The 26,965-nt window shown below is 38.6% G+C and overlaps 1 protein-coding gene across 1 annotated transcript; it reads right to left on the bottom strand.

The window, feature by feature from the left end:
- Positions 1–5,912: 5,912 nt before the first annotated feature.
- CDK7 (cyclin dependent kinase 7) lies at positions 5,913–25,875 on the bottom strand. The gene is made up of 12 exons (XM_077790237.2): positions 25,758–25,875; positions 25,195–25,254; positions 21,821–21,854; positions 19,994–20,061; positions 18,326–18,394; positions 16,902–17,012; positions 15,604–15,722; positions 14,492–14,591; positions 12,661–12,747; positions 10,813–10,962; positions 9,043–9,190; positions 5,913–6,127 (listed from the first exon to the last, which is right to left on the bottom strand). The coding sequence occupies exons 1-12, from the start codon at positions 25,815–25,817 to the stop codon at positions 6,102–6,104; spliced, it is 1,032 nt and encodes a 343-aa protein (XP_077646363.1). The 5' UTR covers positions 25,818–25,875; the 3' UTR covers positions 5,913–6,101.
- Positions 25,876–26,965: the final 1,090 nt, after the last annotated feature.

The following is a 26,965-nucleotide window of genomic DNA, read 5'->3' on the forward strand; positions in this document are numbered from 1 at the left end:
TTTCAAACCAGAACAGACAATCAGTGCATGTGGGGCCTGACACACAAATGTAACTGCCCCTTTCAGAACAATGGGTTGGTCATAATGCTAAATGGTGGTATCTTCCTCTGTGTCTTTATTAGTGTTTTGTGATTCACACAAAGTATTTTCTGGCTGGTAGCAGTTATTGATTTCTAAAAAATTATCCACGCATTTAAGTATTCAAATTTGTTAGATTCTGATCAAATGAAACTTGCTGGACTTGAAAGAAAGTACTGCATAGCATTTGAAGAGTTTAGTTTTTAAAAAACAACAAGGCTTGTATTTCCAGGCAAAATTTATTTTAAAACCTTGGTTTTTTGAGAATGATAGCTTAATAAACTGGTTGCTTAGTTGTTTTTCCACTCCAGTGTTAATTTAGAATGGATTAAGGTCTGCATTGTCTATTAAGGAAATGCATCAATTACAACTTTTTGAGGAAGATAATTTTTGTAAGGGAAACACAGAAGTGTGGCATTACAGAGGTTCGCAGTGAACTCTCCAGTGCTGCATTTGCATGCTCTTCATTGCCCCTTTTTAGCACAATGCCATGAAATGCCACTTACAAATGTTAATCTTTCTAAGCCCCCTGCCACTGGATGCAGTACATCACTTGCTATTCAGAATTTCATTACATGACATCTCAGGTTTTCAATCATAACTAATATCTTTACCTTAGAAACTAGTGACATGGCTGTTTAACTTAGGTGATGCTGAGGAAACAGTGTGCTGCAGGAGACTGCAGTGTACCCCAGCATATTTCACATTTCAGACACTTAGGTAACCAGGCAGCAGCAGGGAGTCTGGTGATGACTGGGAGGCACTAACTCTTACTGGACTTGATGAGTGATAGACGAAGAAGGGAAGACTGATTTGAATTGCCAGATAAGGTTAATATAAAGGGTCTTATTAAAGCAGCAGGAAAAACTGAGCTGATCATAAATCAGAAATTCAGCTCCTGCAATTAAGTCTAACAGACTAAAATCACTTTCTGCTATCATATATAAAGATGAAAACATGGTTGCACTTCCTGGATTGTTGACTACTTCGGGATGCTGATGTGGGAACACCAAAGGAACTTCCTGAACCTACAGGTAAATTTTGAGTAGCAAGAAAAGGACAGTTTTACATTTGTCAACTCAGTAGCAGACTTCTTCAGGACTGGCATACTGCAATAACTATTAATTATCTGTTAATTTTGACAGTGAATCTTTCTTAAAAAAAAAAAAAAATCACAGATGACAAGTCCATGCAGGACAGCGTAAGTATTCTTTGAGAGTACCTGCCTACCACCTTGGCCCAAAGTGGAGATTTCCCCAAATCAAAGCACATAGCTTTGACACATACCTGTTGTGTAAATGGGCTTAGTGTAACTATCACTGCCAAAGAACAGATCTTACGTGGTAGGCAATAAACTACACAGCAGAAATGCATTCTGATTAAGAGTAAAGTGCCTGATCTCCTTCTTCATCTCTGCAGATCATTCTGCTCATATCACAGTATTCATTTACTATGAAGCTTTCTGGACACAATTTGAGCTGGCAGAACAAGAATAAATAGTTAAAATGCTAATGGCCTCTGTCCTGTCCACACAGCAATACCCTCAAAAAATCCTTGTGCATGACCTGCAGCCCTTAGATTTGATACTTTGGAAGGACAGAACCCTTCCCTGCAGCCTGTCCATTTATTTGAAATTAGTTTTAAAAGAAATAAGTAGAAATTTTCTGAATAAGTGCTAGCAAAGAAAAAAAAATATTGGAAACACTAGAATGGAACACAAAAATGATGAGTCTAGTTCACGTAGCATCAAAGCCCTACTTAGGAATATCTGAAAATGAGAAATTCACGTTATGTGATGAAAAAAGTTTTGCCAAATAGATTTCTCTCACTAGCAAGACCAGAGCTGCTTCAGGAATCTTCCCGGTAGTGGTGGGCTACAGGAGAAGTCAGTCTAATTCCCAGAAGGTCTTCTGCAAGATTACAATCAACAGAAGGTTTTCCTAGGCAGTGCTGTTTTGGAGCCAAAAGAGACTGCAGCTGTGATGTCTTTTGCAGAGCCACTCAAGACTACACGGTACCAGCAAGGTTTATGTCAAAATACAGCCTGCCAAAAGTGTTCAAATCACTCCATTTAGTTACCTGAGAAGTTTTTCTGTCTCAACTTGATAAACCATATGCAGACCAGTGGTTTATCCTGTAATTTTATTACAGGCTTGTGGAGAGAGTATCTTAACTCAGAGACAAAACTGATGTATCCAAGTAGAAAATGCAAGGGGGAGAAAAGGGATTAAAAGAAAAACAGGCCCAACGATAGCCTCTTTTGTAATGACCCCTTCCTTCTCTTGCAGTATTAAAAGGCTGCAGGTGAAACTGCTCTGTAAAAGAACCATTACACTGGAGCATAAACACTTGTGCACCAGAAGAAATGGCTCAATGAGCAGTGCACAGGCAGTAAGACAAGAGAACAAGAACAATAACAAGAGCCAAGAATGACTGGTAAAAAGAAAGAATTGGCAGTGCTGCCTGGAGCACATCAAGGCCACACCATGTATAGAAAAATACCAAAAATGCAAAACAGTAACTGTATGTAACAATTCAAGAATTACGGAGACAGAGAAGGATGGGATAGTTAGCAGTCCTTGTTCTCCATAGCACCACAAGTAATCCTGGCATCTACAAGAAAAGGAAATCTGTTGTGTTTAGAACAGAGAGCACCTTTCTGTATGGTGTGCTCATACAGTGTATTTTGCTACATTTATCGTGGCAATAAAGTGGAAGAAGAAAACAACATTCTTGTTCAATTTAAACAATATCAGTACAATGCATAGAAATCACTCAAATTCCATCAAGTCTCGAGGTAAAAGCCATCACCTTTGCAGAGAGGAAGAAACAGCAGTAACTCATAATAAAAAGACAGAAGAAATGTCTCAAGGCATTTACATTATGTTCCTGTTTGCTCAGGGGTACAACTGAGTTTTATGTAAGCATGCATGTTGCATGCTCCAGACAAACCATGCTTGATTGTTGTGGTTCTGAACACAAGCTAAACAGATTGCAGCAGCTGCACATCCAGTGAGTTAGTGTGATTAGAGACAAACTGTCAATGCTGAAGCATGATTAACATGATATAAAGCTTACAAACTAATCAAGTCACAAATTAAACAGTATTTAGATGACTAATTCTCTGACTGCATATTATATTCACCATAAGTCCCAAATATTTCTTCCAGAGTTCTGACCAGTCACAAAAGTCAAATCAAACCAACTAAAAGCCTGAAATTAAGAAAAAAAAAATGTTGTGCTGATCCTTTCTCTAATGTTACCTTACTCTGTGATGCACGTACATTTTATCTGTGCACACCATCACTAAGAGCAAGGCAGTTTTAGTCCCTGACACAGGTAGCTTCATTCAGCTCCATTCAATGGAAACAATTCAGCTGAACTCAACTGAAAACAAGACTTACTCATAGTAAGTTCTATACCTGTTCCATGGTATAGAACAGGACCCAAATGTACATACAGAGCACAGTTGAAATTGCTGCACGGGATGTGGAGGGAAACAGCTCCTGAACTTGTATTATATAAAAAATAGCACTTTGTGAGCATCTGTTGTGGCATATATGCATAAAAGACAATAGTCTTGGTCACAAAATATCCTCTCACTTAGTTTTGCCAATTGATGAGGCAATTTAAAGAATACCAATACCAATGGAAAGAATGGTCTTATTTTACTATGAGTATTAAGGCAGCACAAAAGTAAAATGATGCATTCAATAAAACAATAAGCGTACTATTTGCTCAGCTTTAGCAACATAGAAAAATAAGCAAGACAATGCACCTCATCATTCCTACACAAGAGAAAGGACAGTGATTTAGAAAGATAAAACACCAATTGTCTAAATACTTTACCATCATCCAGAGTAAGAAATTGCTGGGGAGCCCCATTTTGCAGTGAGGACCTGAAGAACCCTTCCTAGCAATTGGTAAAATTCTACTTTGTGCATCCACTCCTAAATGAGGTCTCCAAATTCACCCTGAAAGAGGATCCAGCCAAATCAGCCTAAATAGGCCCAAATCAACAAGTTAAAGTAACTTGATTTTTAGTGCAGAAGAAACTACATACTGATGGTCTACTTCCCTCCCAACTGGGGGCAGAGCATGGCCTGAGGCCAGGTCTTGACTGGGAGGGTTTTTCCTAAAATACCCTACAAACAAGCCTCTATTAATGCCTGGTGGGAAAGTTCCTTAAAATGATACATATATTGCAGAGAACTGGAAAGATGTGAAAATTTCTAAAGCAGCCAGTTTGGTGATAAACAGCTAGCATAAGCATCTCAGTGTTTTGTTTTTAGCTAAACAATACCAGTTAGTCATAGGATTCATCTCATAAGTCAGCTCTGGCTGAGGCCTGCTGCACAGGCCTCAGCATCTCACACTTCAAGCCCACTCTTACAGAGTACAGTAACCATCTAATTTGGTACATACTCTACAACTTTTGCCAGTAGGAGCTTGGAGGCTTGCTACTTGTTCTAGTGGAAAAGCTTCCTTCAGGGAAGGGTATTGTCTAGACAGATACAACTGTTTTACAGCAAGGAAGTGATGTTTCTTTCCCAAAGCAGAACTGACAGAATACTTAAGCTTGTCACTGTTATGCAAACCTTATCTGTCTGTAGGGATACTGCATTTTTCAGTGACTTACCTGTTTTAGAGGCTAAAGGTTTCCAGGCTTTTAGAACCAGTTAGAAAGAGGTGCTAGATAAGTAAATGCAAATAAGTTTACAATACTCCTAAATCCTTCTTCCCTGTTCTGATTAACATCTTTAAACCTGTGCCAGTAAGAAGCAGGACTGTAGTTACCTTAATCCTCTAGCCTGCAATGAAGAGGATGATGTTTAATTAAACAGAAAATAAAAACTTGTACAACTAATGTTGATGGATAAACTTTTCTCTACACTCTCAATTAGATCCTAGGAAACCTGCTTACTTATCAACTGCCAAAAACCATTAGAGAACACAGTAGGCTACTGGGAAAATACCAACTCTTCTTTACAAGGCCTAATATATAGCAGCAAAATGAAGGAACACATGAGCAAGATGATGGTTGCTGTTCCTCTCCAAGCCTCAAAGTCTTGCACCACTATACTTGCCACAAAATTAGAAAAGAGAATGCTGAATGTGGTTCAAAGGTAGAAAGAGGACAATGGCTCAGCAGGTATCCCCGAGATCCAATGTACAACACCAAAGAAAGATGATGCAGCAACAGCATATGCAAGCTTGGTTCTGTCAACTGCAGAAGTTTAGTCAACCAGCAGAATCTTTGCTACCTCTCCATGCTGGAATTCAGGCAAAGCTGAGTCCAGTGTCTACACTATGGGTTGCCCTACAGACACAGGCTGATAGGAGGACTAGTGTAGTATAGTTTCCCCAGCTGGATCTTCCTCCTCTGTCTTTCACTGCAATCTTCAAGGCTTTGAAGGAAACAGTATTTGTATTTTCTCAGATAACTTCTCCTGCAAGACTGGAAACAATACACATTAAATCTGCACTTCACACTGTTTTCAAGGTAGTGGATGAACTTTGCAGAAGTCTTAATGCATGAATGCTGAGAGAGCACATGCAAACTTGTTTGTTAATACTTGAGCCTACTAACTGGAAATAAAAACATATACTACCCTTTCCTTACAGGGACACATTTTTATTATAGGTCTAGAAGACAGTCATATGTTCATCTAAGCAAAAAAAAGTTTTCCCCCTTAGGATCTATATCTATCTATCTATATCAGGATAGCATGTGACTCAGCACAGAAGTTCTGTGTACACCTGTAGCCTGCAAGCAGTTTTGACAGTAATTGTCTCAGAGCATGACTCAAAGGACAAGACACCAAATCAGATAATCTTTTTTTCTCAAAAATTATTTTATTATAAAAAGAAGGGTTAATAAAACTTCTGTGTCCATAAGGAAATAATAAGTTTCTATTTTACATATGAAAATATTGAAAAAATAACCATCCAGCAATGATTACAGAGTTTTATCAATGGCTGGGATTCAGGGCATTTTCATTTTCATTCATCATCCACAGCGATCAAAAAATCAGTTTTTTTGGCAATCCTGAAAAATGTAAATCACACTGTTAGCTAAGTATAGAGGTCCAGTCCCTCCCCTCCTCAAAGTCCCCTCCTACTCTTAACTGCTGAATGCTATTTGGAACAGTGGCAGTACATGATGACATTTTCTAACAAATCTGTAAGAAAGTGCTACAATCAAAGTTCATTTGAATTGAAACATAAATTTTAAGGAATTTAGATATTTTAGAAGAGCTAAGATTTTAGTTAGAGATAAGCATTACTAGAGTTAATTAAAATAAATGAGTAGGCCTTGATGAAGTTAAGAGTTAGTAATTAACTAATAATTGATTGCTTGTCAACACAAGGTTTAGTTAGCTGGGTTTATAATGAAGAATATAGAAACTGACAAATAGCTTTTAGGTCATAAAACAATTGTGGGTCTCCTCTGTTCTGAAACCAATTGAAGACAAGGAATGGGAGTTCTACCAAGAGTTCATTTGTCATATTTGCACTGAAAAGGTAGAAAGGTCAGAACAAGGAAGACTTCATTTACTTCCTCATTTTGGGACCCCTCCCCGTGAAAGGGACCACCGACCCATTTAAAGGAACAAACTACGCATGCTTAATAGCTTTTGTAGTGATTAGAATACAAAGCAAGGAATGGGATGTACCAAAATTATGAATATGTATTTTTATTTTGGGTATTCATTACTTGTATGGATAAAAGGGCTCTGTAATCACTTGGAAGGCGTGGTGTGTATTTGGGAGCTGTCCCACATGCTGCCTGGCATCAAATAAACATACACTTTCTAACTTTAAACTGTTTGAGAGTTTTTGTCCATCACAGTTGGATATTCATACTAGATCAATATCCATATTGATATCAATATCCATATTGATATCAATATCCAAATCAGAATCAGTACGTATATTGCAAAAGTCATAAATTCCGTAATTAAGTTTTAATTGCATTTACCATACATGTAAATATTTCTTTGTTCATATAAAAGCCTAACTGTTGATATGAAAAGCTAACCACTTAATTCTACTTTGAAACCCAAGAAAAGCAAGCTGTTCTATAGCTTAAACCTTTCCCACTCACACACACGCTCTTAAGGATTTTTCTTATGTGCTGTCAAATCTAGGACAAATTCTTAACCTTAATAGAATGTCTTTGTTTTTTTTCAAAACCAATAGTTTTGATATCAGATTCCTTATGCTTAATTAACATAGGAAAAACTTTAGTGCACCAGGCATTATAATCCCTGTTGTGTGTAGCTACAGCTCTGTAGGAATGCATATTAATAGGACTATAAAAAGGTGTTCTGGGGAAGCAGTGTCACTTGTTAAGTGACAGAGAGGAGATGGGCATTTATGTCATCACAGAATCAGTGTCTCCAAAACCCTCACCGATCAGAAGTAAGTGGTAGCAGTAGACACAAAGCATGCATGTCTCATACTTTTCACAGGCAGTCATCCCTTCTAGTGGTAGTTTTCCCCTGAGAATAGAGGCTGTTTTCTGAGAAGTATTAAGATTTGGTGAACACACCCCACAGGCTACAGGGGTTTGTTCTTGTGGAAAAGCAGCACATACAGCAATGGCATGCATCTTTATTCCAGCAGTCAGCTCCTGGTGCCAATATTTTTGAAGCACTCAGTTTATTCTGCTAGGTTCCAGAGTGCTACCTCAACAGGACTGGGGGAAAAGAAATATGCTCTGCAGGATGTAAGATCATTCTAAGAATTTCAGGGAATGCAACTTACTTTTCTTAGAAATTACATTTGCACATTTCTACCCCCTACAGCAATGTTGGTCTTCAAATTTTTATTTAAACCAAGACTAGAGGATTATTCTTCCAAATCACTATTCAGATTTTAAATTTAGATGGTAATGCCATGTAAGAAGAGCAAATGAAATCCAACGCAGCAGATTTGCTAGTTTTATCACTGGTTCTCTCCTTTAACATTTGTGGGTGCTAGAGGAACTACCTTTGAAACCTTCTGGATCTGTCAGCCCAGCTAAGGCAGTAACAGAATATTACGTAAAATCCACATAAGAAAACACATCATGCCTCCATTTCCAGCTGGTAAAAATTACATTGCTTTTTATACCAATATTCGAAGGTCTCAAAAAGAGAGCAACTCAAAGAGGAAATACACTTCTATGGAAGTAGCTCCATTAAAAAAAACAAAATCACTCATTAAAACTGAATCTCATACTGGCAATAACAAAGAGCTGATGCTAACCTGACAGCTGCTATCTAGCATATTCCAGATGTTAAGAAGACTAACTACAAGTTTAAAAATAGTATTTACCTCTCTAATGGAAGGCCTGAGTAATTTAGTGTCAGATACAGGTCTTGAGTCCTGAGCACTTGTGTTGCCACAAAGATATGAAATACATGCTACTGTCAGGGGAGACTGGGGGTGAGTCACAGAAGTGTGCTTAATGTTCCTGACCCAGAGTGGTCTCAAAAGGTGACTTCCTTACCATAAGACAGAGTGAGCAAAACTACCTCCTCGGAATCTGATCCTCCCTCTCCAGCCTGTCATTTCACAGAATATCATGCTATGTTTTAGACTCTCTTTTTTTAACTGGTGTGAAGTTAACTTACTTCCACCTGAGTAAGATACCCCAGGAAAAAAAAAAAAGAGGTTAATTGTAATAGCCTATAATTTACTGGGGAGTACCACTCTCCATTACAGAATTAATGGAATAGGGTTATTTCTTCTAATAGACTCCTAAGCATCACTGAAAACCCTTTTTTGTGCTAATTCTGTTAGAACACAGGGCTAAGTAAGTCTGACCCCAAACTATACATCATTAAAGGGCTTCAACCAGTGCTCAGGGAATTCGGTCACTTAGAGAGATTTTCTCCTAAAACACTAGAAGCATCCCATTCTCTCTGATCATGTAACTCCTCTTTAAAACTAGTGATGTATCATGAAGTTAGTTACCTTGACCTATTCCTTCTGTGTTTTTTCTTTTTAAATTTAAAAGTGCATTTTGTGGCTCCTTTGCAGCTTCAGCAGGACAGTTGGGTCTTGGCAGCTGATCTCCTGGAGTGGGTCCTGGTCGGTTACTGAAATACTTCTGTTTCAATGCCTTAACAATAATCAAAGAAAAAGAAACAAGTAATTAGTATGAAGTGTAATTTATAAAGAAGTCATAGTGAAACTAAGTGCTTTTAATTGGGACTTAAAAACTACCTGAACACTTATATTACAGAGTGGCCTCAGGGCAAATAAAGATTGTCTTCACAATTACTATCCACCCCACATGCAAAGGGGATAGGGTAAAGCAAGGGATAATTATATACTCCTATTTTTAACCAGTGTTCAGATATCCTGAGTAGAAACTAGATTATTTTGCAAAAAGTCTTGTATAAGTGGCTTCTAGCTCTGAAGAGCTTACATTCTGAATAGACAGATCAGATGAGATGAGGATAAAACAGAAAGTAGGAATAAAGAAAAATTAAAGGAATATTTTTGAAGTCTTGATCAGATTCACAATCTGGACACCAGATGTTTTGTTAGTTTTTAAGCTGGGTCCTTCCCCCATATTTCTTTAACTGTGCTGTTTCTACCCTGTAAACTGTAAGAAAGCATTAGAGCACTCCTATTAGAGCAGAAGACAAACACTAGTCAGCAAGATTGGTTTCATGTAGTGGAATTATACACCTTATTTTAAATTTTCGGAACCATGAAGTGTGGTTAACAAAAAGTGGCTGTCTCTAAGGTAATAATTTCTTGTGCGAGTTACATGATATTCAATGTCAGCTATAAATCAAACCAATCAAATCAATACAGTAAGCACAAGTTGTTTCCTGTCTTAAACTGTGGCATTGTCAATAAAAAGTTTAGATAGAAAACTAATATATATTCAAGTCACTATCCTATAATATGATCTGAAAAATTACTTCATACGTATGAACTACCACAGAGATAGCTCAAGCATAGCAGAACTAATTATCTGGAAACTTACAGTGAATGTCCTTAAATATAGTGGCTAAAACAGCCTGAATGTGCTCTGAAAAAGTCTTCTAGTAAAAAGATACACAGATTCAAACCTAACCAGTAGTGAGGGAGTCCTGGCCCAAAGGGGACAGCAGTTTTTGCATGCTTCCTTATCAGTGTAAAGTGACAGAAATACACTTCTAACTGCCAACTGGTGTATCCTCCTTGTCACAGAAATCAGTACTGCAAACTGGAACATTCTGCGAGATTTTTCTTCCAAGTCCTCCATTTCTCCCCATCAGGGAGTAGTAAAATTGAAAGTATCATGGAAAAGGATAATTAGATAAGAATGATGGTTTAATCACCACAGAATTTTATGTTTAAGAAGTACTGTAAAAGTTCAAAAGACATTGAAGACGAGAAGGGATGAAGTAAGGAGAAAAACCTTCCAAATCCATGCAATAAGATAAGCTGTGTTAAGACTTAACCTTCAAGTTTTAAGTGACTGAATTCAGCATGTCAAATATGACTGTTGGAAGGTCATGGCTCTTACACATTTTAGCTCTCTATCTTGACTCTACACTGGAAATGGAGATGATCACTTAGTATTATCCATACCTTTCACAGTTCTCTCTATAAAACACTGGGATTATATTTCTAGCAATTCATGTGATGTTTCATTTCAAACCTGGCTAACTGGCTTCAAACCCCATTTATCTGATATTAACAGTGGTATCATGAACATGAGGAGATAACCCAAGTGTACTATACCTGAGTAGCTGTTACTCTAGTGGAAGGATTAAACGTGAATAAGCCTTGAAGAAGACCGAGCAGATCATCACCAGCTGCACTGAAGATATGTTGAAGTGGCATTCCAGGGAATGTCTTAAATGTGACATAATCTGGAAGACTTGTCATCCCCTACAAAGGCCAAAAATGGAACATGTTTTTCCCCTAGTAAGAGTTCAGCTTTTCACAGGAAAAGAACTTCATGCGGCTCTTTCACTAGAAGCAGCTCATCTTCCAAAACACATTGCTAAGACTTGGTCACTGAAAGTAAATATAGAAGGCCATAGAAGCTTTTTTTTAATAACTGTTGCAGTGTGAAACAACTTTCCAAACAATTTGTCCTTCCCTTGCTTTAGTTATGACCAGTCCAAAAGGAAACACTGCTAAAGAAAGTATGAAAGAATTTTAGACTGGATCAGACAAATTAAATAAAACTTCCTTTAGTGAACTGACATGGCGAGAGGGAAAATATTTACAAAAGACTCAGTCTTCACTTTCTCTACATTAATAGAAGTTAGCTGAACATCATGTGCATTTTGATTTTAAATGCGCAACTGAACCTTTATATGGGCAATGGGAGGAGGGAAGGAAAATATGCACCAAGTAGTTAAACAAAAAATTAACTGCAAACTTTTTTGTCCTCTAGGTATGAAATCAATCCCATTGTGTTCACATTCTTGCATAAAAATTACAGACAATTGTAACAGACAATTACATAAACATAATGCTTTTGTAGTGTTTTAAGTATTTAAAGCCTTAGCTGTCACACTTCAAGTTTATCCAAGTAAAATAAAATCTTAACACAAAATCAAAAATGTGTTCAATCAGCTATAATCTTGATAGTAAAGGTTTCAGTTATTAAAATCTATGTCTTTGGAGACGAACTTAGGAATGCATAGTCTTTTTTGTGTTAACCAATCTCCTATTCTCTCTTTTTGCCACTTGTATCTTAAATTTTCCTCTTCAAAGGAAGCAGAAATGTCACTGCAAAAACCCTCATGCATTCCATTTAGAGCCCTGGAGAAATATCAGAACTGTGGGGGTCTAGCAGTGCCTCACACAGCAGTTCTCTGTTGGGCACAGCTCCGTCTCATGATCACATACTATGGCATTCCACCACCATTTACAATAAAGAAAAGCTGCACGGAGAGGGAGCAGAGGTGAACAAGTCCAGTGAGTGCTTCCACAACTCAACAACAAAAGACAACATCCTGATCAGGGAATTCTGGACTCCCTGTGTCTGGTACAAGTAGCTCATCAGACATTATATCCTGCTTCCTGTCACTCTGTTTAATAACCATGGTTAGGTAAGTCATTGTGTGACTTGACAGTAAGTTTGGACTGGTGTTACTTAATTTGCTGTCATCTCAGAGAAAATTGTACTACTAATTGTATTTGTTTCAGAATCATTGTTGAGGCAAATTGTTTATCCCTAAAGCTGTTGGTCTGTGTTTTTTACTATCCCCAAACTATAATTTACCAACTCAGATCCCTACAAATGGTTCCTACTTCTGAAAGTGATTAAAGCCTTCCAGGTTAAAGCATGCTAATTGAACAAGCACCCCAAAAACGTTAAGCAGCAACAATACTCTTACATCAATAGCCATGTGAAACTGTGCACATAGAAAGGAAATCAAGAAGTGTTGATACTATTACTATTGACCAGAGGTTTAGCAAGAGGAAAAACAAATCTCAGCTGCTTCATGAGATGAAGCAACTGACTTCTCAAAAATCTACTCAAATATTCTGGTATAATAATTTAGTTACAAGAGCTAAAATAGAGAGTATCAAGTAAAACCAGTTTATCAGTCTGTTAAAAAAATGACTCACAGGCCATTGTTCTTCTGTTGGAGTGCCCAGTGTTTCAAAAATCCTTGTCAGCTGGTCAAGATCAGAGTCTCCAGGCAAAAAAGGAACCTGGAAGAAGGACATGGCATTTGACTGAATTAACTTCTGAACTTCAATTTTAGAAAGAAGCTTTGAGTGACATTGCATAAATTGCAAGGCAAAAGCCTCTGTATACCATCTTCCCATAAAGAGGTACACTGGTTATTTGAGGCATTCTGTTTATGCTTAAATAGATTCTGAAAGTTTCCTAAACCCGGGCCTGGTATCCCTGACTTGATAGCAGACAGCTTAAACATAAACTTATGTTTAATCGCAACCACATTAATGTAAAATTTATTAAACACAGAAAGTATTTTATTTCTCAGTTGTTAGCCTAGTCAGCTGGTCATGGTAATCTTTACATGTTCTTTGGAGGTAGCTTTTATATATATTTAAAGTGAATCATACCTGGATTACACAAGTTAGCCTTATGAAATTAAATGAAAGCATGAGGGAGAGTAGAGACCCTCTAGAATAGAAAACTGTCTGACTGGTGTCACATTTCATTTAAATAAAGCAAAAGACTGAAAAGGGGTTATCTGCCCAGTCCAACTTCTAACTCACATATCAGGCACACAAGGTAAGGAAAAAGAAACTTGGAGACCAAAGCAAATTTATGAAGAATTAGAGGCAGTGTTTAATTAATTAGGACAGAAAAAACATCATCCCTAGTAGACAGCATACTAAATTGTGGCGTCATGAAAGCCCCTTGAATACTGTTTTCATAAAAAGCTCCCAGAATTTGCATTGTCCTGAAAAAGGACACATACATTTCAAAATATCACAGTGATAAAAGCTGAACCATAATACACTTTGTTTTGCGACAAACCAAAAAATCAACTGAATTCAAGAATTATTTGCTTACTAACTTTGGTTAAATGTAGTCAGCTTCAGCAGGTGCAATGCATATTTATATATCCATCACCACTGCTGCTTAAAGAGCCACCATACATTTTTGTATCTGACCTGCCAATCAAATTGAACCAGCACACCTATTTGGTGTGACCAATCAAAGCAAAAAGTTTCTTTCAAGGGTTTTCACACAGAAGTCTGGTTATGATATGTCCACAGAAACATTCAAAGGTGCAGAAACCAAGCAGAAGACACTTAGTCATGGGAGATAAATTGTACTGCAGACTACTTCATGCATTCAGCTGTGTCTGTACCCCAGCCCTCCACTGCTCCCCTCACACTTTAATCTCTTCTCCAAAAAGCAGATATGATAAACATTCTGCTTCAGTGGAAGATACTCAAGGACCATTACATTTGTATACCACACTGAGAAGTGCCATAGGATTATCCTGATGTTAGCTTTCAGCTTCATTCCAGTATTGTCAATTAACCAGAGTTTACAAAAATATTAGTCTTTAATAAATTTTGAATAAAAACACAATTAAGGTACTGGTGATTATAATTGAGGAACAGTATATAAGGGACAGCCCATGCACATATATGTGATGTTACATTTCTAGAACAGTAGTGAACTAAAATAGGTGTCTGTGGATTGCAGGAGTTACCTACTTGACCTCTCCCAAGACAAGACTGTGACAGTTTGTTGCAACTTTTTAACACAGATGCTTACAGACTTCCAGTGTTTGCAATGTTTATGAAGCCTTAGTCTATTCGAAAAAAACACTTTCATTACAGTTAACAAGATTTTTGGAAAGTTTCTTCTGGCCTGCATTCACTTTGCTTTTAGCAGGAAAGAAAAAACATATGAAAAGCTGTAGTGAAAGGAAGGGCAAATACAAAATGCTTACATTTGAATACTTACTCTGAGGAGCAATTCGGCTAAAATACAACCAACAGCCCACATATCAACACCAACACCATACATTCTAGCCCCAAACAGTAGTTCTGGGGCTCGGTACCACCTGAAAAGAAAAGACATTTTGGAAGAATTACCTGATTTGCTCATGTCAAATGCTACATGTTGTAGCAATGCAAAAGCTAAAAAAAGGATATTATTTCTACCTATATACTTTTCAGACATTGAAGAGCTGTATTCTGCAAAGTGTTTTAAGAAAGAATGAACAAATTTGTGCACACCTCACTATAGGGTCATGTACAACCCCAGATTAACTGCAGTTTCAACTGACCTGATTACAAGCATTGAACTGCAGATATGCAAGGAAGACAGTTATTAACATGCAGGTAAACTGAAATTTTCTTAACAATTTTATGTTGAAGGAATCACAGCAAGACAGAATTCCTCCCATCTCCCAAGAATCTCTGTATCAAAAGACCTAAGTATAGAGACTACTTTTATGCAAAATGAGTAGTTTTTTCAAAACAAGACTCTACACTGCCTAAGAACAATCAAGTTTAATGGAATGACACTGCATTTGACATTTTAGAATTTCTGCCTTTTGAATAAAGGTGTTAAACCAACTTTGCCTGAATAGTTTTAGCATCCCAGGAGTCAGAAAGCAAAACGTTGCATACTTTGCAGCCCCACTTTTTATAGCATACTTAAAGAAGAAGCCATAAAAACCATTTATAAATATTTCAGTTGGTTCAAGTGTTCATCTCAAAATAGGTAATATGAATAGCTCCAAAAATGGTTCTAGGTTCTTGTTATTAGCAGAAAGTAGCAGCTGTCTTGCTCCAAAATCCAGGTTTCTAAGCAGATACATACTATTTCCAGACATTCTAATAAAGTATAATTTTGACAGATATGAGAACCACTCCCACAGATGCATACTCAAGCAGTTCTTATGGAGACTTTGTTAAACAATGATTCCTTCTGGTTTTTTTATGCAACTCTTGCTGCATCACATGAGCAGATGCCACTCTGAATATGTTGATTTGACATGACATATTTCAAAAAGACCGATAAAGCAATTAAACAATCTCTGTGTAAGAAACAAACTAAGAGTGTCTTACCTTGTTACTACCTGGTGTGTATAAACTCTGTTTGGGCTTCCAAAAGATTTTGCCAAGCCAAAGTCAGCCAATTTTAAAACTCCATTTCCATCTAGCAACAAGTTATTTGGTTTAAGATCCTGTCAGTATAGAAAACAAATAATGAAATCTGCCATAAATCAGATAAAAATAGACATAAATATCCCTGCAATAACAGTGTTGTAAAATGAAAGACTTGTTCTATCCTAAAACCTACACTGTGAGTGAAAAAATTTAAACCCCCCAGGAAATAAATATTTTATCATATATGAAAACCATAGTGAGGCAGACCCATTTGAACATTAATATATTTAACTTGCAGAGTTTAAAAGAGCCTCTTGATAAGTTTTACATTTTCTGCAGGTACAGCAGTTATGTTATCTGCATAGCTGCTAACTGAATAATAAAAAGACCTGGCCAATGCTTCAAATAACGTTAGAAATCGTGGAAGTCACACAGTTCAATACAGCAGCAGTATACAGCAGTACAAATACCCAACAGTACCCAACCCAAAAGTATCCACACAGCCATTTGTTCTTTCTATTCTCATCCAACTCACCACCTTCAGCAGTAGAGGGGAGAGAAGATCAGAAGAAGGAAAACTCTAGGAGCAGTATAAGGCACTTTAACAGGAAAGTAGCAAAAATCAAAGCCAACAAGCAAGGCCATGGAAATCCTTCACCACTCCCCAAAAGGAGAGTGATAAACAGTTTCCAAACAGCTGCCAGCTTGGAAAACAAAATCCCCCCTTTTTCCTCTACCCCAGTTTTTACCACTGACCAAGGCATTACATGCCATACAGTATCCTTATGGACAACTTGGGTCAGCTGCCCCAGCTGTGCCTCTTCCTTACTTCTTGCCCCAAGCCTACTTATCAGGGCAAGGGCAGAGTGAGAAAAAGAGAAAGCCTTGACACTGATAGAAAGGAGAAAGCTTCAAGAGTTCAGCTGCTGTGAAAAAAAGTCCAATCCATCCCAGGTAGACCCAATTCACAGTGATAATTAAAGTCACATCTAACTGGAAAGACTTTTATGTAAGTGTCAAAGTCATAGCCACATCACTAAATCTTAACATTTCTGGTACTGCTATTATCTCTCCAAAACAGCAAATATGAATGCTTACGGAATGAGACTGTCTGAATTCCAAATACCTTCATTATACCAAATACCTTCATTCATACCTTCAAATATCTGAATACCTTCATTAGGCTTTAAACTCTAAATCTACCCAATGTGATTTTTATAGCAGGATGAAGCCTGTCAATTTAGTACAATGCTTACCCTGTGTAGAATCCAATGCTGATGTAAATATTCTAATCCTTGAAGTGTCATCAGCATATATGCCTTGATGTGAGACTGCGTCAACACAATACTTGTATCCTTTATAATAACCTGCAAAGTGTTGAAGTTGTGGTAAAGCTCAGCACACAAGACAACCTTATCCTTATTTTTTAAGTTCAAAAGTTATTTCCATCTTTAAGACAGGCTTCAGATTGACAGTCATATATTCTCTACCATTTCATCCTTTTTCCAGAAAAATAGGTCAATTCTGTAGATCAGAAATTGAAATGGGGAGTCCAGATACCTTACATGAACTTTGCATAACCCGACAATGAAAAAATGTGTGGGAAACAGAAGTTTAGCATTCAATCTCAGTTCCACATTGATACCCAAACTTCCAGGACAAAGATGCACACATACAAATGATAAATGTGACAGTAAACTAGAAATTATGTTTCCACTTATTCTTTCTCTTTACAACCTAATTAACTAATTTTTATAAATACAATGGTTTCGCCTTCTATTTCAAAAAATACCAGAGGGTATGGCCACTTGATAGTATTTTAAAAATCTACTTAAGTTTTCTACATTATTTGATTTTTAACGTTAAAATTCTATGCAAAGACCCCAAAGCTTGTTTGCTAATATTACTGTCCTGCTCAGTAATAGCCTTCCATGAGCTATGTTACAGAAGAGCTAAGACTGCACAAATTTTGTGTATGCAGCATATGCTTAATCACAACAGGCAGCAGTCTCAGTGGCAGCCTGATGATACCACAATACAATTTAAAGACTGCACACCACAGTAACATGTAGTATGAGAGTATTTATTTTTCTTTGTACACCAATCTTCTTCATCTCTAAACTTTGCATAACTACTATGTAAACAGAATTAATCCTCTAAAAGTCTACTAATTACTAACCTATATTAGCAAAAATCAGACCTAACCTTTTCATGTCTTTTATTCACCTAAACTTCAGCAAGACTGTCTGGAAGGTACTGATTTGCAATTACCTAGCATTGCTACATTTGAAAACATGTTTAAAGAGTACATGATTTTTCTAACAGCTCATCTCTTACCATATTTTAGTGTCACACTTACGTGAACATGTTTGGTATTATGCTTATCAACTGCATTCCAGAAACAATGATCTGTGCCAGAGGTTCTACACTCTGACTGGAGTTCCAGAAAACTAACATAGTAAACACAATTTGTTTTGTTAAGATCATGCTGACAAGTATTTAGAAGTAAAGAAATTAATCAAATGAGAACTCATAAAAAACTGAAATTACTCAAGCTACTTTTAAGACACAATCTTCATCAACTGTCATAATAAAAGTCACCTTTCTAATATGGGCAAATATAAGCCTGTTAAAAACAGCACATTCAGTATGAAATAAAAAAAGTATTTAAAAATCTTACCTCTAAATCTGTTTCCATAAAATCAAACACCAGACTAATATTTGACTTGTGTCCAAATGCATCAATAAGCTGCAAAACAAAATACATTATGATTAATCATGCTCTGATTCTTCCAGTTTTCTGAAATTCGACACCACTGTAGTCTACACGTGGATTTTCAGCTTATTGAGAATTGGTTTAAGTTCTTTGACTTGTAACACAAAAATTCTTACTCAGTTTAGCTTCTTAATTCAGTTTCCAAACCAGAAAAAAATCCCCATTAAAATGGAAATAACATTTCACATGACTGCCTTTCCTTCCTAGAGATAGGAAAAAAGAGGAACAATTAACTTTATCATGTTAACTACAACAAATAGTGTAATGCACATCTTGTCATCAAAACTTTCCTGTTCTAACTACTCTTTATTTAGACAAGACTAAGTTTACCCATAAATTCAGCTCTGTGTATCTGCTTCCTTCAAGCATACAGTATGTAGACATTTTAAGTGTTAGGCTTATTAGTTTCAGACATTTTTACATGCGCATTCATTTTTGTAGCTAGCTTTCCAAGATAAATAGAACTTTTTTGAGGATATCCAAACAGCCCTTTCTTTGGATAAAGCTGTGTAATGACAATTTCTAATTTGAGGTAACACAAGAATGATATTGAATCATCTAGCCTGGTATTCTTCCTTCAAGATGAGGAAGGTATGTGTGCAGCTGGTGCAGCTCACCCCTCAGTCTCAGTGTGATGACTACACAAATTGGCAAATTGCAAGGAAATTGCTAGAATAATTCATAACAGCAGTGACTGTGCCCTTTACATTCACAAAACCCACAAAAGTTTTGTAAGGACTACTAAGAGGGGCACAACACTGTATCTTTATTTTTGAAAACTGCTTTTGGAACTCCTGATCATAAAAAATTTGTCTAATTCTTCTTTGAACTGTTGATGCAGTTTGCTTCTATATGGCTCATGGCAACACATCCTATGAATTCATTACGCATTGAATGAAGCAGTACAATTCCACTCCTGCTGCCAATACGTTTTAAATACATCTCTTATTTCTAGGACAACGGTGTTTGCAAATATAATTTCTGCATGGACACCACCTATCACCTTGGTTTTGTAGACTTCCCTATTACCAGCCTTTCCCTCTCCAAAGTGATTTTTTCATGAAGAATATTGACACTTTCTAATTATCATTATGATTTGACTTTAAAATGTCTTTAGTTTCAGCTGGGTATCTGTAGGTGTAAGTACCAAAACGCAACTGAAACAAAAAAGATTCCAGTCTTACTCCTTCCAAAAGAGATTTTAAACATCCTATATGTGTGCTAAAATAAGTCTGCTATTTTATACTTGGCTAATAAGGCACATGACTTCCCCTTTACCACTGCTTTAAAAAGATTGCTTTTTGACTGTCACCAGTTCTAGGTGGAGCAATCAATCAGGTAAATTCAGCACTGTGTTCATTAGCAATTCTATCAGAGATGCAAAATCAAGCAATCCACATTTTCTCAATTCTTTCACCATTAGCATCTATGTAGGCCCAGGCAAAAAACTAGAAGGATTTAAAGAAAAAAACCTTTGCCTTTGTTATTGAAATAGACACACTGCCATAATAATTGTTGACTTACGGAAAGTATTTGAAGATTGATTCTAGAAGTAGCATCTATTTTACTTACACCAATAATATTTGGATGGCTTAGCTCCTGTAACAGTTTTATTTCCCTGAGGGCAGTCCGGTTGATTCCTACATTGATGGAAAGAAGAAAAGAAGATGAAAGAACAAAAGAAAAACTTTGGATTAGGCTCCAAATAAACCTGTTATTCTGCTACTCACAGACAATTTACTAAAATTACATTCTTAACACTTGTAAATTTGCTAAATAACAAGGACTTTGCCATAATTAACTAAATGGCTGCAAAATAAAAGTGGGCATATACTTTCTTCCACAGCAAGTCCATTTCACACCATACTAATCAGGCTTAGATTATGAAGCAACACATCTACATTTTGGCAAAAAGGGAAAGTCATAGGGAAAAAAAACCACAACCTTTTCCAGGGTATTGGAAGGCTTGGTTCATTTTAAAGAAAAATTTCATTTTGCAAACATCAGTCCCTCAACAAGTCTCACTTCAAACTTCATTAATAAATCTCTCTTCTTTCTGATATATTGCTATCTAATAATGCAAGGCACATGTTTTTCTACATTCATGCTGTAACATTAAAACAGAGTAACCAAAACCTCCTTACTCTTGCTTGAATCTTCTCATAAGCAGATTTTATAGAGGAAAAATCAGGGGCCAACAGGGAGCAAATGGTGCCCATCAGCATTCACACTGATGGCACTGTATCAAACCATGATTCCTGCAGGGTACTAATTCGCCCTTCAAAAATGCTAGTATGTGTGGTTTATATGCAAACTGGCAAGCAAATGCTCCTGTGATGTATCATGCAGGAAGCTGCAACTGCACATGAGCTGAAAAACAGTGACATATGATTCAATGCTAAGACTAGCAAAGTTTTGGGCAAAGCTACATGGATTACTTTACATTCCTGCTTTGCCTGTTTTAATTACCCATTTTGGAATCAAATTAACAACGGCTGCTTTTGGGTAGGCACAGTCTTAAATGAAAACAAAAGTGTGCCATATTATCATGTAACACAGGGAAAGCAGATCTGATAATTATTTTTAATAATATCTTTCATCTACAGCTAGACACTGTAGAGGCCAAAAGTAATAACTGTCCCTAAGGGCCATTAAGCCACTGAAGGCCAAGTAGATCATGACTCTCAGGCAGCCAGCTCAATTGTGAGACTCTGGCATGAGTGATCAGTTCCTCTTTAAAAGAAAAGAACTAGAGAGTTGATAGCAAAAACTCTTCACTGGAAAGCTGGTAACCTGATGAAGGAGTCCTGAAGGACAGCAGCCTGCACACAAATAAAATTCTCCTGCACCACACAGGTGATAAGACCAAGATTACTTGGTTTCAATTTGCCATATCCATACCTAGATACAGGCCTGATCAGAGCACAAGTTCTATAGTGATGAACATGAAAAAAAAAGACACAGAGATAAGAGTTTTGATCTTGCTGTTATTCACTTTTGCCTCTGCACACATCACAAAAATAGAACAAAGGAAACAGTTGTAAACATGCAAATACTCTCAGTCATCTTAAGTACTTAAGGCATAGAGATGTACTGATACAAAAAGGTATTCTAAACTCAATGTTGTTGTTGTTATTATTATTACTATTATTATTTATGTTTGAATTCCATTAAAATTGAGAAGTTATATACTCATATTTAGACATATACTATTGCATGCAGGTATCTATGCCGCTTCTGGTTGTCCCTGAAGTTTGTGAAGCAAACCTCTACTAAGGCTTACAGCAGGCATTGAGCTCGATTTTCTCAGCTAATGGTATGGGAAATTAATGTATTAATTTACAAAAACAAAGCAAACAAAACTCAGCTTCTACAGTATGAATTTGTTTTAAAACTCACCATCTTTAGCTTCTGATCTATGCCCCAGTTTAATCTGAAAATAAATATTTTATATTAAATAAATTAAGATGATGGGGAATATATTTTTTAGTATTGCTCCTCTAAAACAAAATGAGTTTTAGAATAATGAAGCACTTTACCAGCTGGGTTGGTTTCAGTTAGGGTTTATTTCCCCCTTAAAAAAGTAACTGTCTCTACAGCATTAGAATTTACAAAAAATAGCCCTGACAGCACTAAAAACAGACATAATACAAATTGACCGTTTAAACTGCTTTATTGCCACAAAGCTTTACTACATCATTAATGAGCTTCTCCTCAACGAGAAATGAGAGCTAAATAATTGACAGTTATCTTAGAATGATTATAGTAAAATTAGCATAGGCTGTAAACTTGGGCAGACTCTAGGTCTTTTTGTCTTAATCATCAAATGCCCTGAAATTTCAAGTCCAGAATGCTTCCATTGATATTTTCAGATGATAAAAGTTAAAAAAATATTCTGATAAAACAAAGAACACTCTTCACCACAGGCTCTACCTGTAGCAACCATACAAGTATTGTAATGCTAAAATTTATTAGTGCATAAAACAAGATTCTTTATTTGAAGACTCACCAAGTTGAATCATGTCAATAGTAAGTAAACCACTGTAACATGCATCTTTCACCCCTTACAAAGAACAGCTGAAAATCCATTTTTAATACAAAAACTTCCTCCAATCCCTTCAGATAGTAACAAGTGAAATGCTCTATGACAATATAAGCATTTTCATAATTTGTATGCAAGCACATTGAAGATCCAATATCACTTTTGTCATGTTTTATCAAAAAATGATAAAATAAGTGTAGTAAGGCCCTCTGAGTACTATTTATGATTGTTTGGCCAAGCTGGCAGCAACACAGTAACAAAAGACTGAGGGCACTCAAAAGAGATTTGAGGGCCCCAGGAAAATTGATTCAAGTACATGGAGCATAGGCTGTGATTTCTTTCCTCCTTCTGGTATCAAGAACTAATACTGATAGAAATAGGCAGATCTGTCTGATTGAAATGCGGCTCTGAAGCTGGTGTCAAAAGAAAAACTTTGAGGTTTATGGCCATGGGATGATCTATTCAGCACCTGTTCTACCAACACCTGATGGGCTGCACCTTTCTCAGAGTGGAAAAAGCTGCTGGCACAGCAGCTAGCATGGCTCATTGGCAGAGCTTTAAATGGGCTTTAAGAAGGGAGAAAAGGAAAATACCCAGCTCACCAGTGATAATCAGCGGGATGGTGCGTCAAAACTTGAATAAATGAACACTAATGGGCTACCTCAATCTGCTTCATGAGGTGTTGGCTACAAAGCACAACACCTAGAATGTTTCTCTACCAATACACTCAGCATGAGGAATAAACAAGAGGAGCTCAAAGCTTTGGTTGAGTCCCAGAGATTTGGTATCACTGACTTGAATAAAAGCTAGTGGGATAACTCCTGTGACTGGAGTGCCCTGTTGGGCAGCTACAGGCTCTTCAGGAGATGTACACAGGACAAAAGAGAAGGGGGGTGACATCATATCTAATGGAGGGGCTGGAATGTACAAAGCTTACAGCTGGCAATGGTGCAGTTGAGAGCCTCTGGGTAGGAAACAAGGGACAAATAATGTGGATGTCTTTGTGGGAGTTTGCTATAGATCTCCCAGTCAGGACAATGATGCCAATGAATTCTTCTTTGAGGCACTAAGGGATGCTTCTATATAATATATAAATAATATAATATAATATATATAATATAATATATATATAATATATATATTATTATAATATATATAATATAAATATAATATATATATTATATATAACAATATATATAATATATAATATATAATATATAATATATAATATATAATATATAATATATAATATATAATATATAATATATAATATATAATATATAATATATAATATATAATATATAATATATAAATAATGTGGATGTCATTGTGGGAGTTTGCTATAGATCTCCCAGTCAGGACAATGATGCCAATGAATTCTTCTTTGAGGCACTAAGGGAGGTCTTCAACTTGCCAGAAAGCAACTGGAAGCATCACAAAACAGGTACCGCCTGGGACAGAAAATTCCTGAAAACCTGGACAACTTTGTGGAAAAGGCCATAAGGGAGCTGACTCAAAAAGATGCCTTCTTTGATCTGCTGCTTGTCAACAGAGAACCTCACAACTGAGGTGGAAATTGAGGCCATCTTGGCCATAGCAATCACAAAGCCATTGAGTAAAAAATTCTGTTGACAGTAGGAAAGTGCCAGCAAAACTTCAACCCTGGACATGAGGAAAGCAGATGTCAGGCTGCTCAGGGAATTAGTAAGTAAAGTCCCCTGGGAAAACATTTTTGCAGGTGCTGGGGTCCATCAGTGCCGGCTACTTTTTAAGCATCACCTCCTAAGGGCACAAGAGCAGGCATTTCCCAAATGTCACAAGTCAAGCAGATGAGGCAGAAGGACAACCTGGCTGAACAGGGATGTCCTCTTGAACATAACGTAAAGAAGACAGGTGTATGCCTAATGGAAGCAGAGTCAGGTGACATGGAAAGAATACAGAGATGCTGCCTGCCATTTCTTATTAGAAGGGAATCAATATGAGATGCCAACCTCAATGGACAAAGCTGCAGGGAACAAGGCTTTGCTAATTCAGTTATTCAGGAAACATTTGTCTAAAAATGACAGGACGTGCAGTAACAGCATAAAACCGGTTCAGGGGAGGTTTAGACTGGATATTAGGTAATTATTCTTCATCCAGAGGGGCTGGGCACTGGAACAGGCTTCCCAGGGAAGTGGCCATGGCACCAAGGGGTGTTTGGACAATTGCCTCAGGCACATGGGGTGATTCTTACATTGTCCTGCACAGGGATGAGAGCTAGACTTGATGTTGATGGGTCCCTTCCAACTCAGCATATTCTATAAATTTTAAGGAACTTAATAAAGGGTGACATTCTGGACTGAAGGAATTTGGGCGCAGCAGCAGGAAGGATTTAAAATAAAAGGAAAAAAAAAGCAATTATCAAGGTACAGTAAAGTTTGCAGTTTGGAAACGTGTGTGTATTGCATAAACCTAGCAAATAACCAGAAATTCAAGTCACAGACTTGAATTCAAGTCAAGTGCAACCCTTCACAAACTCGGAAACACAGCAAAGCCATTCCCTCTTCTGGGGTGGGTGAGCATTACAGACAGGTTAAGTAGAGCATTTAAACACACTTCTCTAGAAATAAAAATGTGTATTATGCCATTTCCCATCAAGTTGGTTTAAAAGGAAAAAAAAAAAGGAGTTGTTAGGTAGGTCAGGAGCAACCAGACGCTTTGGGACACGCTGAGAAGCCATTCTGACACTTACCTTCTTGATAGCAACGATTCGGTCGTTCGTCTTGTCCTTGGCTTTAAAAACAGTGGCGAACTAGGGACAGAGAGAGACGCCGCCGTGAGAAGGGCCTGGCGGACCGAACGAGAAGAGGCCCCCGCGCCCTCCCGGGGCGGGCACCGCCCGGCGCCCCTCACGGCCCGGCCCGTCGCTGACACAGGCCGGGCCCAGCTGGGCTGTCGCAGCCCCGGTGCCGCGGGCAGCCCCGGTGGCGCGGGCAGCCCCGGTGGCGCGGGCAGCCCGGGTGGCGCGGGCAGCCCCGTGCCGCGGGCAGCCCCGGTGGCGCGGGCAGCCCGGGTGGCGCGGGCAGCCCCGGTGGCGCGGGCAGCCCGGGTGCCGCGGGCAGCCCCGGTGGCGCGGGCAGCCCGGGTGGCGCGGGCAGCCCCGTGCCGCGGGCAGCCCCGGTGGCGCGGGCAGCCCGGGTGGCGCGGGCAGCCCCGGTGGCGCGGGCAGCCCGGGTGCCGCGGGCAGCCCCGTGCCGCGGGCAGCCCCGGTGGCGCGGGCAGCCCCGTGCCGCGGGCAGCCCCGCGGTCGCTCACCTGCCCTTCCCCGAGGAAGTCGAGCTTCTCGTAGCGCCTGGCGGGGGCCCGCGCATCCATCGCGGCGGGAGCAGGCGGCGGCACCGGCTCGGCGCTTTAGCCCAGCCCCGCCCCGCCCGGCGCGCGCAGCGGCGCATGCGCCGAGCCCCGCACACCGGCCCCGGGCCGAGTCGCCCCCGGGGTTCCTTCATTACGTACAATTACCTACAATATAGTATTTAAAACTACCATAATAGCCCTCAGAGAGATTTCTCGTATGAGAGAAGTTGTCACTTGAAAATTAATTTCCCTACATGCCCAAGCTTTGCTGTTTTTTAATAAATTAGTCTGTAACACTAAAAAACCCGTGTAACTATGAATAGTTGTCATCTCTGAGAGCACGTCAGTGTCTCTTTCCTGCTTGTAAAATCATTCTCAGTGACGTATCCAGGTGAATCAGTCTTACCTCAATCCCTGGAAAAGTGGTCGTATGCCTCATGCTGGAGGCCATCTATATCTATGTGGATGACAAGATGTTGATCAAGAATATAATTTCACATGGCTTCATTAAAGGCAAATCTTATTTGACCAACCTGATTGCCTTCTACAAGAATCAACTACGTGGATGGGTAAGGGAAGAGCAGTGGATATTGTCTACTTGATGTTAGTAGGGATTTCAACACTGTCTTTTAACAATGTCCTCACAGACAAACTCAGGGATGTGGGCTGGATGATCGGACAGTGTGGTGGATCAAGAACTGGCTGAACAACAGATCCCAGAGGGTTACAATCAGTGGCACAGGGTCTAGCTGGAGGCCTCTCCCTAGTCGTGTCCCTCTAGGGTTTAACTTATTCATCCCTGGTTTAGAGGGAGGGGCATATGCCTCCTCAGCAAATTCAGAGGACACAAAGCTGGGCAGAGTGGCTGATAACCTGGAGTACTGCGCCCTTCAGAAGACCTTGAGAGGCTGGAGAGATGGACAAAGAACCATTTGAAAATTCAGCAAAAGCAAATGCAGGGTCCTGCAACTGGGGAGGAACAACCCCAGGCACCAGCACAGCCTGGGGCTGACCTGCTGGGGAGCAGCGCTGTGGAGAAGGACCTGGGGGTCCTGGTGGACAACAAGCTGTCCGTGGGCCAGCAGTGTGTCCTGGTGGCCAAGAAGGCCAGTGCTATCCTGGGGAGCATTGCCAGCAGGTGGAGGGAGGTGATCCTGCCCCTCTTCTCA

Source organism: Lonchura striata, chromosome Z, assembly GCF_050655825.1.
Source record: "Lonchura striata isolate lonStrDom1 chromosome Z, ASM5065582v1, whole genome shotgun sequence".
NCBI classification, from domain to species: Eukaryota; Metazoa; Chordata; class Aves; order Passeriformes; family Estrildidae; genus Lonchura; species Lonchura striata.

Coding starts and splice junctions, on each gene's coding strand:
- CDK7 (XM_077790237.2), bottom strand. CDS start 25,817: ATGGATGCGCGGGCCCCCGCCAGGCGCTACGAGAAGCTCGACTTCCTC. Junction 21,855..25,194: donor GAATCGTTGCTATCAAGAAG/GTAAGTGTCAGA, acceptor ATTTATTTTCAG/ATTAAACTGGGGCATAGATC. Junction 14,592..15,603: donor ACACACCAGGTAGTAACAAG/GTAAGACACTCT, acceptor TTTTCTTTTCAG/GTGGTACCGAGCCCCAGAAC.